The sequence below is a fragment of the Anser brachyrhynchus genome (assembly GCF_964034855.1).
Source record: "Anser brachyrhynchus genome assembly, chromosome: 5".
Classification (NCBI taxonomy): Eukaryota; Metazoa; Chordata; class Aves; order Anseriformes; family Anatidae; genus Anser; species Anser brachyrhynchus.
Window position 1 is genome coordinate 53,433,013 of NC_137699.1, and position 14,227 is coordinate 53,447,239.

At 53.1% G+C, this 14,227-nt stretch overlaps 1 protein-coding gene across 1 annotated transcript; it reads left to right on the forward strand.

The window, feature by feature from the left end:
• The first annotated feature begins 2,592 nt into the window (after positions 1-2,592).
• Positions 2,593-13,293, forward strand: LOC308196019 (extracellular tyrosine-protein kinase PKDCC-like). The gene is made up of 7 exons (XM_080594414.1): positions 2,593-4,011; positions 4,111-4,233; positions 6,254-6,525; positions 7,295-7,374; positions 7,475-7,579; positions 9,033-9,209; positions 10,504-13,293. Exons 1-7 carry the CDS (start codon positions 3,523-3,525, stop codon positions 10,605-10,607), a joined length of 1,350 nt encoding a protein of 449 aa, XP_080450540.1. The 5' UTR covers positions 2,593-3,522; the 3' UTR covers positions 10,608-13,293.
• The last annotated feature ends 934 nt before the right edge of the window (positions 13,294-14,227 follow it).

Genomic DNA, 14,227 nt, shown 5'->3' on the forward strand with positions numbered 1-14,227 from the left:
CCCGTGCCGGGCTGGACGTGCGGGTGGCACGGTGCGTCCTGAGAGGGTGTCAAAGGGAGGGACGTGTCTCAGCAGTGCCGGGAGTCGGGGTGGCCGTGAAGGGGAGCGGCATATGTTCCTACACCCAGGAGCTCATGCCAGAGCGTTGCCTGTCAATGCTGATCGCCTTCCAGCAGATGGCAAGCTCTCATTGTCGATGTGCCGAGCAGGAGCAGCGCTTCTCCACCTTGACAGCTCCTTTTCTTGGGAGATAACCTGTCCTGGGCTCCCGCAGGGCACTGTAGGCAGTAGGTGATGTCTGGGCCACAGGGATGTTGTGCAGAGGTGCTGCAATGCTCTCTGCTTCATCCAGCACCCCCAGCCAGGAGGTGATCCCTTGTCCTCCAAAAAAAGGGTGAGGGCATTTTCAGGAAGGCTGCTCTCAGGGGCCTGGTATGCGAGCCAGGTGCTTGCACAGGTTCTGCCAAACTTCAGAAGTACAACTGGAAAGAAGAACAACAACTGAGCCTGAGTGCTGCAGGCAGGAGCCTGCCCTCCAGCAGCTCTCCAGCAGGCTCCCCCAGATGCACACCTGCAGGCAGATGGGGGCTCCGTGGAGCCAGGCAGGAGCTCAGCCAGCAGTCAAGGTGAAAAGCTGCCCCCAGAATGAGGGTACCAACGGCAATGCTAATTCCAAGAGTTTCTTACAGGTGCCTGAACCTTCCTCCTACTCCGATGGATGGCTGCTGCAGGTTTCTTTGATCCCCTCCCAAACCTGTATGCTCTTTGCCTACCTCTTCTGGACTGATGCCCAGGACTTTCATGTATGCGAGGACTTTCCCTTAGGATTTCACCCCAGCTTTTTATGCTAACCCAAGAGCTTGATCTTATCCCTTTTAAACCACTGTGGTAAAGTAAGAGGAGAAAGAGGGAAAACGCTGCTGCCTAGAGTCTCTTGGGATGGGAGGGAACTGGATAGGGGAGGCACCCAGAGGAGCCTTTGTCTTCCAGGGGAAGGCAATGCCTTCACAGCCGGCATGGCACGGGGTCTGGAGCACAGCAGGCTCGCAGTTTCGCCCCTACACCTCACGTACAGACTCACCCGCATTTCCAAGGAGGAGCACAGCTAATGTCAGTGCCTGGAGGGAAGTGGGGAAAATAACCATGATCCTGCACGTCGGGAACATCATCCCAGCCCCTGCAGGAAACCCGCAGGAGCTCAGCTCGGGATTCAATGCCAGTCCTTGCAATTATGCCAGAGCCTCGTGTTTTCTGGGCGATGGCTGGCCTGATCTATCTGTAGCCTCTGGGGGAACGAATGCAGATAAGAAAGCATATGATGTTGCCCTTTATTGCCGGAGACAGGTATGCGGAGTATGAATCGGGATATTTTGTTGCCCTTCAGGCTCATTTATCCAGCCACAGCCAGCTCCTGGTTGCCGCCTTTACCACAGCAGTTTCGGAGCGCTGTGCTCGCTGTGTACAGCACAGTCACTGTGAGACCGCTGCGATCCTGCCAGCATCTCAGTAGGATCATTTTAAAGCTTCTCCGTCTTGCTGCCCATGCTGCTTTGGGCTGCACTGCAGGGCACCTGATGACATTGCTTGTAATTAATCATTAGCTGTCTGTCTTGTGGTAATGTCTGGAGGCCACCAGGTGACACTGAAGCCGGATGGGGGCCCTGGGCTCCATTTTACTGCCTGTGAGCTGCTTTGTGCCATAGATTCACAGCCCCTCAGCTGCAGTTATTGTGAGCTCAGAAAGCTGAAGATAAAATGACATAAAGAGGTCAAAACTAAGAGGCTCAGAAAGCTTCCTATAATGCCCTCCCTTCTCACATAAGACCTCTATATGAAATGTTTTTCTGACAAGTCAAAGCTATTTGTCATCCACTGCGGTGAGCAGCTCTAGAACCGTCCCTGGCAGGAGCTTGCTCACTGCATTCGGGACACTTTTGCTCCCTCTCAGGGCCGATGACACACATGAGCTCTGCTCTGAGTTCCTCTGATGGCATTGCACCCTCACAGCAAAGCATCCTTTGGTCCTCCTGCTTCACCAGGCACAGGTCCCCAGGGCTCCTGGGGGTAGGCCAGTGCTGGGCAGCAGGACACCCCAGGGCCACAAGGGCTGGCACTCTGTCCCCTTCCCTTGCCACAACCCCAAAGTGACATCTGCATTAATGACAGAAAAGGGCACAGCACCTTTCCCTGGCACTGAGGCTGACTGGCACAGAAGAGCTGAGTATCGAGATCTCTTATCCTTCAAAATATGGTCATCATGTGCAAAATACAGTTATCCTGTGCAAAGTGTGGTCATCATGTGCGAACGGCCTGCTAGTGATGCTCCATGGCACATCTTGTTGCGGGACGCTGCCTTTGTGCCGCTGTCTGCATGAAGCCTCGAACAACAGAGCCTTGGCAGGAGCCCTTAAGTGCTACTATAAAGCAAATAAATAATCAATCATTATTACTTTTATGTATCTGTGAGCCTTCTCTAATAGGTCCTGATACTATTACGGTGCTGAGGACATGCTGAAATTAAATAATACCGCATTCAGCTGGCATCTATTCCCTTGGAAACACAGGTAAAAATGCATTTAAGAGCTCTCCAGTGACAATGAATATTCATTAATACGACACAGATGTACGCTTTATTTGAAAATAAGGACACTAATTAAAGAGCTATTAAGGTTAAAGAGCAACAAAGGAAATTCAGCTACTGGAAGGCTTGTTCTGGGATCAGGCTGTAACCCATCCATGCAGGACAGGCACATAAGGCTGGAGATTTGGGGGATTATTTTACACAGGTTTTGTAGCCTGAGCAAGTGATGGGTATGAGGAGGGCTCTGCCTGCCCTCCCCAGGCTCTCTAATCTCTAAAATTCCCGTTGAATTCGGGGTGCAGTCTCCACTACGTTGCGGTGCCACTTCCCGTGTCCTCCCTCGCTTGTTGCTCCAGTGAGGGACAGGCACTACATAGCATGGCGTCCCGCCCCGTCCCGCTTCCTTCCCACACGCTCAGCACCTCGGCGGCGCTGCTGCTTCTTTACACGCGTGTCACAAATGGCAGCGCTGAGCTGGGTGTGTGCCGCCGCTCTGATCCTTTCCCTCACGACCCACCACCAACACCGTGTTTCTGCCTGGGTCGGCCGGGTTTGGTGGCGGAGGGCTTTTTTTTCCCGTTCTTCTTTTTCCCTTCAATCACACTTGCCGCTTCCACCCCACAGGGTCCTGAGGAGCGGCTGCTGCCACCAGCAGCCCCGGGGGAGCCCTCCCTGAGGCGCTGGCCGTTACCAGGAGCCCCACGGGGGCTCCCCTCGGACCGCAGCGGGACCGGTGCCGCTCCCCGCTCCACCCCGACCCCTTTTACCTCACGAACACCCCCTTTCCCCTCTCCCCACCCTCAGCGGCGACCCCACCCCAGGGCCGGGCCCCTCGGCAGGTGCCTGCGGCCGCCTCCACCCCGGCCCTTCCCGCCCCGTCCCGCCCCTCAGCGGCGCTCGCCTCAGCGGCGGCGGCCGGCGGGCGCCCGGCCCCGCTCCTCATGGCGGCGGCGGGCGGGACGCGGCGGGGCGCCCGGCTGAGCGCGGCGGCGCTGCTGCTGGCCCTGGTGGCCCTGCTGGCCCTGCTGGCGCTGCCGGCCCTGAGGGCCGGGCACGGCGGCGAGGGGCGTGCGGGCTCCCCGCGGCTGCCGCCGGGCTTGCTGGAGGAGCTGCGGCAGCGGCAGCGGGACCTGCGGCGCCTGGCGGCGGGCGGCGAAGCGGAGCGGGCCGGCGGGCTGGGCTGCGCGGACCTGAGGGGGGCGACGGGCGGCGGCGTGCTGGGCTCGGGCTTCACCAAGGTGGTGGAGCGGGCGGCGCTGGCGGGCGGCGGCGGCGCCGTGGCCCTCAAGTCGGTGCACGGCGGCGGGCGGGAGGTGCGGCAGTGCGAGCAGCGCTACGGGGCGCCCGCCGGCTGCCGCCGCCTGGCCGCCTACAAGCTGCAGAAGGAGGTGGCGCTGCTGCAGCGCCTCAGGCACCCCGGCATCGTGCAGGTACGGCGGGGGGACCCCCGCCGCTGCTCTCCCCCGCCGCTGCTCTCCCCCGCCGCTGCTCTCCCCCGCCGCTGCTCACCTCCGTCTCCCTCTCCCCAGCTGCGCGGTCAGTGCTACGACAGCGGCGGCGATCCCGGGGCCGGGGTCACGGCCGTGCTGGAGCTGGGAGCCCCCCTGGAGATGATCCAGCTGCTGCAGACCCCCTGGGAGGAGAGGTTCAAGGTAAGGGGACGGAGCACCGGGGGTGGCAGCCGCTTCGCGGACCTCAGGCTGGGTGCACGTGAAAAGCCCTGGCGAAGGGGGTTGTCACGCTGGCGCTCCGTTTGCTCCGGCAGATTGGCTTGAATCTCACCCGGGGCTTTGCCGTTCCCTCTCTCCAAAGCAGCGCTAAAAGAGCTACGTGGGGGGAAGCAGCCTCAGCTCAGGGACGTGTGTACCACCGGGCGTTACGCCGTGTTTCTGGCTTTCCCCCCGCGCCGTGCCACTGCACGGAGCGGCTCTCCCAGCCGGACCCATCGGCAGAGCCTCTGTAGCACAGGGAAGGCGTCGTGCGACGTGTCTGTCGCTTTCAGCACGCTGCCTGTCGCGGGCAGCGAGCTGGGCAGCCCGTCCCACCCCGCGCGTGACGCTTCTGCGCGTGGCCCCTCAGGTACCGCTGCGCGACGAAGGCCGCTCAAGCGCTTCCCTCGCGCTGTGGGCGGCAGGGTGGCATCCCGCTGGTGAGGTGTGCCTTGTCTCCCAAGCGCCGCGTGGGGACTCTTAAGCTCCCCAGGAGCACGAATGAGTTGTGACACGGCGCTTGCTTTGGTTATGGCTTGCGTTACAGTTCGCCTCCAGGTCTCTGTCGGGGGCTCGCTACTACTCGTTAGCTTCCCGGGAGGAAAGAGCGTCAAGTGGAAGCATGGGTACCTTAATGTCAATAAGGAGTACCCTGGGCAAAATAAAGACGCAATAAGACTCCCAAAATAAAATCTCTGCCTGCTTGTGGTCCACAATGTTGAGAAGGAGCCTTGCCATCCAAACTAGAGGGGGAGTGTGGTATTCACGCTTGCTGAGCTGTGGGATGTGAAGCTGAGTTTCTCAGGCTTGCTTCGCTAACCAAGTTCAAGTAGCATCAGAGCTCCCAGAGTCGTTTCTCTAGACCTCTGGAGCTCCAACTTTTGCTTACAAACTATTTTGTACTGGCTTCTTCTTAGCTTTCTCAGCACCACGTCTCCTCAAATGCGCCAGTCTCCTGTAGAGCTAGAAACCCTTGGTACTGGATTAGCTGGTGGTGAGGTTTGGTGAGGTGACATTAAGACTTTAATAATCTTTGGAGTGATGAAGACAGTAAAACCGAATGTAGACCGGCACTGTCTAGTCCTGTTTCCTAATTAGGGCGTCTGAAAGGATGGGATTTCCCCTCTAACGAGCCACATCAGATAGCAGAGATTCTGTGAATGGTTCCAAGCACACAAACCCTTGTGCCTGCATAGATCGCTATCTGAGGCAGCGAGAGGTGGTGTGGGTCTGCCTGGCACACCTAGCTGATGATACAGTTAATCTGATGCTAGAGCTCCGATACGGAACCGAAAATGCTGCAGCTACTTAACCAAACTGCTGGTTCAGTACGAACGCGCTTTTCTAGCTCTGGTTTGTCCAACAATTGTTCACCACGCTTTATGCTGGATCAGGTATTGTCTGAGCTTTCCCTGCTGCCAGAAAGTTGACATAAAGGCAAAAAGCTGGCAATAAATGTATCGCATGCTTTGGCTGATTCTTCAGAAGCATGATTGTGTGCCCAAATTCATGCTGCTGAGCGATGCAGCAACGCATGAATCTGGTATTAATGACCATGGAGCCTCAGTCTGTATGGAGCAGCATGGGGGAAGGGAGGGGAACGTATTAATTCTATGCCAGAGTGGGAAAAAAACCTTCTGATTTCAGCTCGCAAATCAATACAGCTCCTGAAACATGAAGGCTGCTATTGTTTTCCTCACAGCTTTCTCCTCTAGTTCCTCTAACTGCAAATGTCTCTTTTTGCATATACACGTTTTTAAAAAATGCTGCTAAACTACTTACCACAGTCAAATCCCATGGCAATGTTGATAATAAATTTTGTAGCATACATATAATTACCTTTTAAGTACTATATGCCTTGTTGCCTTTAATTTCATTGAATGCCCTTCCCTTTGTTCTACTTCCAATTTAATAGCTGTTTTTCATCTGTTTTTCCCATGCATATTCATCTTCTCTTTCTCAGATTTGCCTGGGCCTTGTGAAACTGCTGTTTTACTTGGCACATTCCCCCCTGGGTTCAATAGTCCTCTTGGACTTCCAGCCGAGGCAGTTTGTTATGGTGGATGGAAACCTAAAAGTGACAGACATGGATGATGCCAGCACCGAGGAGCTGTCGTGCAAGGAGGACAATGACTGCACACTCGACTTCCCTGCAAAAAGCTTCCCTCTCAAGTGCTCTTCAGCTGGGAAGTGCGACGGAATAAATGAGAAGAAGAACCTTTTCAATGCATATCGGTATGTGCAGTTAGACGGGGGAAAAGCGGCGGGTTTGAGCTCCGTCAGTAGCCGCGTAGCCTCTGTTGTCTCACGCTTCTTCGCTGCATGCCTCCCCCTCAGCTCTGCCAAAGGGTAGTTAAGGATCGCTTTGAAGCAAGTTTATTTTCCTTATAAGGCAGGAAAATAGTTGTGTTGTTTGGGGAGGATGCAGGCATCTTGCTGCTGCTGCTCCTTTTCCCCAGCGCCCCCTAGGAACTTGCCCCAGAGGTTGCACCTGGGAATTTACCGTTTGCCAAACCAGAAAACCCTGGCATCTGAAATTCGGGGGCTACATGCGCTGGAAGTGGTGGCAGTGCAGGTTATCTGCCACAGCACGCCAGCTTTGACCCGCTGCTGTTGGGAAAAGGCTCAGGCGTTTACCCTGAGCTCCAAGTCTCTCTACAAAACTGTGGGCAGCAGTGGCGTGGCAGTAACGCAGGGAATGGGCAGCAGTTGAGTGCCACAGTACATCCTAACAGCCTCTGGCTCATCGGATCCTGGCTTTGCTTGAGCCTGGGCAAATGGCTTCGTGCAGTGCTTGGCTGCACGCTGTGCCGTAAAGACCAGGCCTTCAGAGCAACTCACGAGAATGGTCTGAGAGATGCCAATGAAGTGTTCAAACATTACTTAATAACCAGAGCAGACTTACTGGTTGCCTATGGGTAATCAAGTCACAGGAAAACACAGACAACTTAATCACGAGGGAAGTTAAGCTGCTGTTTTCTAATCAGTCTGTGGGATTTTGCAGGTATTTTTTCACCTATCTTCTGCCACACTCTGCACCACCAGCTTTGCAGCCCTTTTTGAGTGATATTCTCAACGCAACAGGTACCAGCTAACATTCATAAACTAAGACTTCTCTATGAGAAGACTCTCAGTGGCATTTCATGGAGTTACTTGTCCCTGTCATCTTTTTCTTTAAATGCAGGTGACTTACGATATGGAATAAATGAAACCGTGACAGCTTTTGAGAAGGTTTTACATCTGTACAAGTCCGGGCTCTATCTACAGAAAAGACCTCTTCTTTTAAAAGGTACGTGAATTTGAATACTTTCCCTAATGTAATTACTGAGGGAAAAAGGAACTTGGTAACTGGTCCAATTCTGATCTCTCATACATTCAGGCACTCTTATAGTCACTGGGAGTAGAATTAAGGACCCAAAGTATCTTTTTTTCCCCCTTGTTTAAGCAGTCTTTTGTCATTTCTTCATGGGAGCTATGCATGATTGCATTGTTTTGCAAAGCAAACGCAGTGCAGACAATCTGGCATACATATGAACATATGTTTGCACTACTTCTAAATACCCTTCATAATGTGCATCAGCCTGTGCTGTAAGCGAATATATTTGGGATAGCTTCGGCAGCTAGAACAGAGCAGTAAGCTGAGTCTCTCATGTCTTTCTTCAGGGTCAGTTTCCCAGGCTGACAGCAATCTTCCCGTTTCACTCGGTGGCTTCTGCCCGATGAGCACCCTTTGTTATGGGAGCACAGAGCGGGGAGGTCACAGCACTGGGATCAGTGTGGCAGGGGAGCTTGGTGCCCCCTGAGTTTATTTTATTTTTAAAGACCTGTCCTACTAGTTGGTTTGTGCATGGGTAAATGAACTTTTATCAGGTGCATTCCTCTGAAAAAGGCCCGTTTGCTGGTAGAGATGCTAATCATTCTTCCCACTGGGAGCCTTCAAAGGTCCAGCGGTTACTGCAGCTTACATCTTCCCGAGTGTTCACTGGAAGTGATGGAGAAGTGATGGTGGCTTGAGGATGGAAGTCTCTTAATGCATGGAAGAACTGGAATTTGCAGTTATAAACAAAGATATCCAGTCACTTACACTTAAGGACCAGCAGCTTTAAGAGGAAACACCAGAATTTTCCAGTGGTGACTATTCATTAGCTTAGCAAGTGCCCCAGTAGCCATGTGCCAAAGTGACCACTGTCCTAGAGGTGTGGGGAGGGACTCCTAATCAACAGCAGCCATAACATCGCCTGCTCAGGCTTGTCGAGTCTTTTGTATCCTGCTGGAACAGCATCTAGCCTCCCTTTCACCCCCAGGGGTTCCCAAATCTCCCCCTGCAGTTGGCAGCACGGTGATGAGCTGCTTCTGTTGTAGGGGCCGAGGCACAGGAGAGGTCACTGTGATGGTGGCTTCACCGGGGATCTGCTAGGAAGGCTGGTCTGCACAGCAGCCTCCCCTCTGCCCAGCCCTTGCTGCCGACCCCATCCCTTCACCCTGCCTTGGCTCTCTGTAGGGGCTCCTCTGTAGTATTTCTGGGGTAGCTGCTGTCCTGTGCTCGATGGCAGAGTGATCACAGAACTGGGTTCCTTTCAATTTTGCAGCTCTGCCAGGTCCATCTAAGCAGGTCGGTTCAATCTGTCACCATCACTTCTCCTTTAAGAGTTCCACCAAAGTGCAGGATGCTAAGTTCACTTTGTAACTAGTCTCTGAAAGTGCGCCTGGAGTTTCCCTACGTGCCGTCTTTCTGTTCCCAGAGTACATCTCCCTAAAGGGCTTCCGGACGGTGGAAGCAGAAGACTACAAGTGCTGGCCCTCCTACAGCCACCTGGGCTGCCTGCTGTCCGTTCACAGCCCCGAGGAAGCCGCTGCAATTTGTAACTCCCAGTCGCAGTGTCAAAGCTTCATTGTCACCCAGCAGAGGACGTGGACAGGTGAGCTCGGACGCAGGTCTGGGGACAGGGGCTTGAAGTTACCTTGCCACGTGGTGCCCCAGTGCCCTTGGTCACCTGTAGGGATAACACCTTCGCTGTGCTGTGTGTCTGCGGGGGCATATGAAAAAACAGGGATTACATTCTCCTTCTGCGGACTCTTCCCTCTGCAGTTTTTGCACAGGACAGCTATGTGCTGTTAGACAGTTACTTACTGCACGCAGAGATGGCTTCGTTTTGGTGTTAGGCTGAACAGCTCCTGCGGTACGCGTAGTTTGCAAAGAGCTGCCGGGCTTTTTGAGATGAAAGAAGCTGTGCAAAAGTGGGTGGTTGCTATTGTTATAATTAAAAGAATCATGGCTTACAAGTTGTTATCCCCTTTATCAAAACTAAATCCCCAAACCAATGGATTTCCAAAATGTCCCTGTAATTAGCTCTGATTATAGCCTTTTATAGCGACCATGTTTTTAGAATTATTATAAATTGCCTCATTTAGCTGACACTTCAATCGCGGGCTAAATTGTTACTCATAAAGTACGACACTCAATGAGTGTTTCCAGTGGTGGTGCAGAAGAATGATGTCTTGTTGGCTCACATGGCATTTTTTTAAAGCAACAATACCAAAAAACGCCGCTCTTGGATGGCATCTTGTGCGATTGGCACGGGGCTAGCGGCTGACACCAGAGCGCTGCACTGGTATGAGGTAAATCTCCTGGGGCCAGCTCCAGGCTCCCGGTGGGCTGTGTGAGTGCTGCCCAACGTGTCTGGCTGCCCAGTGGGGTGGACGTTTGCAGCTGTGCTTGGGGACACAGAAGGAGCTTCAGGTCCTGCTGACGGCGCGACACGAACGGCACAGGGTGGGAGACCCCATCTGCAGTGCCTGGCTTGGGTGCTGGTCCCTGCCGTCCAGGGCTGTGCCTGCAGCTTGGGGATTTTTTCCTCCCTCGTGTTCTTACAGCAAACCTCTGTACCCAACGATGACAAAAGTATGTGGCAGGCCTCCGAAATGCCGAGCGCCTAACTTTTCTGCTGGGATTTGTGAGGGCTGGGGGAACATGCTAGTCCTTAGTGCAACTCCATAAAGGAACACAGGACATCAAAGCTTCTTGGGCTTGATGTTGCATTTCTCGTGCACACTTGTTGAGCTCAGTGAGCAGCTGGGAGTGCAAAATACACCTATGGCAGGGCAGAATGACTGTGGAGAAGGGTTTATGTTCCTGTGTCTTTTGGAGTAAATAGCGTGGGTCAAGGTGAATCTACCTCCTTTGTTAAACTTGTGTTTTTATTTCCCTTCCAGGACGCACACTCGCCTCATTTCAGAGTAGCCCGACTGATTTAATACCGGATGCTAATGCTGTAGTCTATATTAAACGATCAGCTTCCTCAGGGAAAAGACTGTAAAGACAATGAGATCGCATAAAATGATCCTGGGAGGAACAAACCATTGGGGAGAATTTAATCTACTGAAAAGAATGACATATTTTGCTTTGGGATGTGATCTCCCTGCCAGCTCCGATTGAGTCAAATGCTGCTGTCTCCTTGATCAAAGCTCCAATTCCTCATTGCAGAATGCTCCTTCCCCACAGCCCCGCTAGCTTGTTTAGCTGTTCCCACACTGCTGTTCCGCATAAACGCTCTCAGTTTTAGTCAAATGTCGCCAGACTCTGCAATACCTAGCCTTACTGCTTCAGTAACCAGCTTGGCAGCTGAGAAATAAAAATAACTGCAAGCGACCCGGCTGGAGTAAGCCGAGTGAGTTCAGCAGGCTCCAGAAAACCTACGAACAACGTACCCTGGGGAATGCAGCGGCTCCTTCCACAGCTGCCAACGAGGATTTCACACCACTGCACATGTAAGGGGCCAGGCTTCAGCCACGGGGCTGAGGTTGCAGGGTTGGGATCTGTAACCAGAGGTTGATGCTGGGGGTGGTTTTCCAGGGAGGGTCTTGATTCAGTTCCTTTGGGGGCAGAGGAGGGAGGCAGTGGGGAGGTCAACTCTGGAATCCAACGCCAGGAGGCTTGGATGCAGGACTTGTGATTTGTGATGCCAGCTCCCATGTATCAACCTTGAAGGTTTTTCTCTGTTACTTTCCGTGAAAGAGCGAGACATTCAAATTATTTATGTATAAAGTGTTACTCTGTATGGCAAGGAATTACCATGTTTATTCTAAGCAAGCTGTGAACAGTTCTTTTTTTGCTTTGGGTTGCATTGAAACATAGGCAATGAAAATGCAAGTGTTCCCCACCTTCAGCCCGCCCAGCATCGTTGCCCACTCCTGAGGACAACACGTGAGCGTGCTCAGCAGTGCGTGAACGTGCCCAAGCCCCTTGGATGCTCAGGTCTTGGAGGACACTGGCTGCGCTTGCAGGTCTGGAAAAGAAGGTCCGGTCTCAGGAGCCTCCTGCGTCTGCCCTTCGTTACAAATTGGGGTGCAGCCTCTGAAGCATAGGTAGGGATTAGTACAATTTCAGGCTGTGAGAGATGGCTACATAACTTGCTGCTGTCAGGAGCGTCGGCAAGCCGTGACCTTTTATTTTCTAGTGGATTTGGGAAAAGCCCAACTCTCTGCTGAGCTCATCCTGCTGCATGGGCAGGTTCATAGCCACAGGCAGGAGAGCTGCACTGCAATATCTGTGGGATGCGGAGCTGAATTTTCCTCCTAGCCCCCTGGAAAAGGCTGCTCTCAGGACACCGATTGGTGTCTGAGCTCCTGCCTGGTATCATGCTGTGTTTTTCATGAGCTGTTCCTGGGATTCCTAATGCAGGTGCTCACCTTTAAGCTCATTAGTACTCTATTAACGCGAAGCAATGCCATTGCGTGGGGGCTTTCTCATGGAAGCGTAACCCCTGCTGCTTAACACTGAGGCTCAGGGGCTCTGATAGCGATATCAATTAATGAGAGTTCCTATTAGCACAACAAGAAGGCTCTTATTGCTGTGGTTGCCACATTGCTGCAGGCTTTGTGAAGGCAAGGCTTTGAAAATGGACAGCCACAGACAGTTCTCTCTATTACAGTGGGTCCTGTGGAAAGGTCCTGCCAGGGGTTCTCTATTGTTTCACATTGAGCTCGCCAAGCAGGGCTTCAGGCATCTGCTTTGGGGTTGCTTTGTGTTAGCAAGAGGTAATGAGAGTTTATTCCATATCTCTCAACCTCAGGAGATACGAATCAGATGTACGTTCCCCAAAGCGAGGGCAAGTGCCAGCCCGGAGTCTTTTCAGCGAGGAAGAAACAGGACGGGAACGCTCAGAAGTTGTAGTGATTCCAGGCTGTGTTAGGAAGGTCCTCCTGGCTTCAAAATCTCTCCTGGCAAAAGCGCAGGTTCTGGGAATGCCATGAACTCTAGTCATGCAGCTCTCCTTTCATGTAGCAGCTTTTTCCACGGAGGTTTGATTCTACGATTCCCTGCAAATCAGAGTCAGGTCCGGCCCGCCAGCAGATGGTGCAGGGCATGGCGGGGCGCTTTGTGTAAAGGTGGGTTCCAGCATCAGACCCGCAGTTCTCAGAGCCTGGGGGCAGGCACAATACCGTCCTGTCGTGAACGTTTTGAGCACAGGGTGCTTAATAATAAACTGTTAATAACAAGGGAACCGGGCTTAGAAGACGCTGCAAATCTGCTGTTAGAGGTGTGTGTGCCATTTCTCCCGGTACCTGCTGTGCAGCTCCCTGCAGCCCCAGCTGCTGGCGGGCAGCCAGCTAGGCCTGGGCAGCCACCCTGCTGTGGCTGAACGGGGCCTGGCGAGAGCTGGGTGAGGCACGGGGGGGGGAAGCTGTGTTAGCACCCGCTGCGTCCACGGCTACAGCCTGACGCACATTGGAGGAAGCCCAGTCAGCGAAGAAGTGTCTCCCAACCTGACTTTCCCCAGCTTCTTGCTGTTACCACCTGCTCAGAAACCTTTCCAGTGGCTGTGCCACTCTCAGTGCGTGTAAAATCCGTCCTCCTTTAGCCCTCTGTAGGCAGTCTGTGGCCCTGGAGCTCCGGGCAGATTGTGAACATCTTTTGTGCCAGCTCTGAGTGGGGCACCGAGGCTGCCGACAGCCCCAAGGTGAGCCTGCAGGAAGAAGCATCTTCTGTACGGCTCTTGTGCACATGCGGCTGTTTTGTAGTGAGCTATCTCTATGCCTCATCTCACCCAGCCAGTCTTCATTCATTCTAGCCTTTTATTAAATTATAACTGCCTCGAGCAGCTCCAGGCCTCCCGTTCCAGTGAAAACCTAAGTGAACGCCTGAAAACTCCTTCGGTAACTACGGTACGCGCAAAACTCCGATACAAACATTTGTTGCCCTTAAAACTTCCAGTTGCTGGAGTCAATTTGTCTCTGCTATCGCTGATCAGTATTTCAGCCACCAGTGTGGGATACGTAACAGAGGAAAGTGCTTGGAAGGAAACAGCAGGGGATCCACTGCAATGGAAACCATGTGTGGTGGAGGAATAATATTTACCTAAATGTGTCTATCACATCTTCTCAAAAGATACTGCTATTAGGAGAAAATGGGTATGAAAATGTTGCCTCCGTAGATGAAAGTTAGGAATATATTTTTTTTAAAGAACACATACTTTAATACTCCTAATTAATTCCACACTGTAATAACAGAGATAAAGCCACATCCATAAAGGGTAATACCACCATGTACTCCAAAGATATAAACCGCAGTTTAATAAATAGCAACAGCTGCCGCATGACTCATACGAAGTGTGTTTGCACACCCGTTTACATGGCTGCTGACTTCATGATGGAGCGAGGGGGACGGAGACGAAGAAAAGCAACTCCTGGTGCCTCAGCCAGGCTGCGGGTAACAACCAAAGCAATACCTGCTGCACGTGGCACGCTGCGCAAGCTTCAGCGAAGTTCTAACCAGCCCTCCAACAGCTGAGGGTGCTGGCCTTGCCGTCACTAATCGTTCTCAGCTGAAGGCGGAACGCAGCAGGTACTGCAGCAATCGAGCCGGGTGCGCCAGGGTGGGCGATAGCTGCAGGGGATGAGTGCCAAGCGCCACTGCTTGGAACCCGGCTCCCGGCTC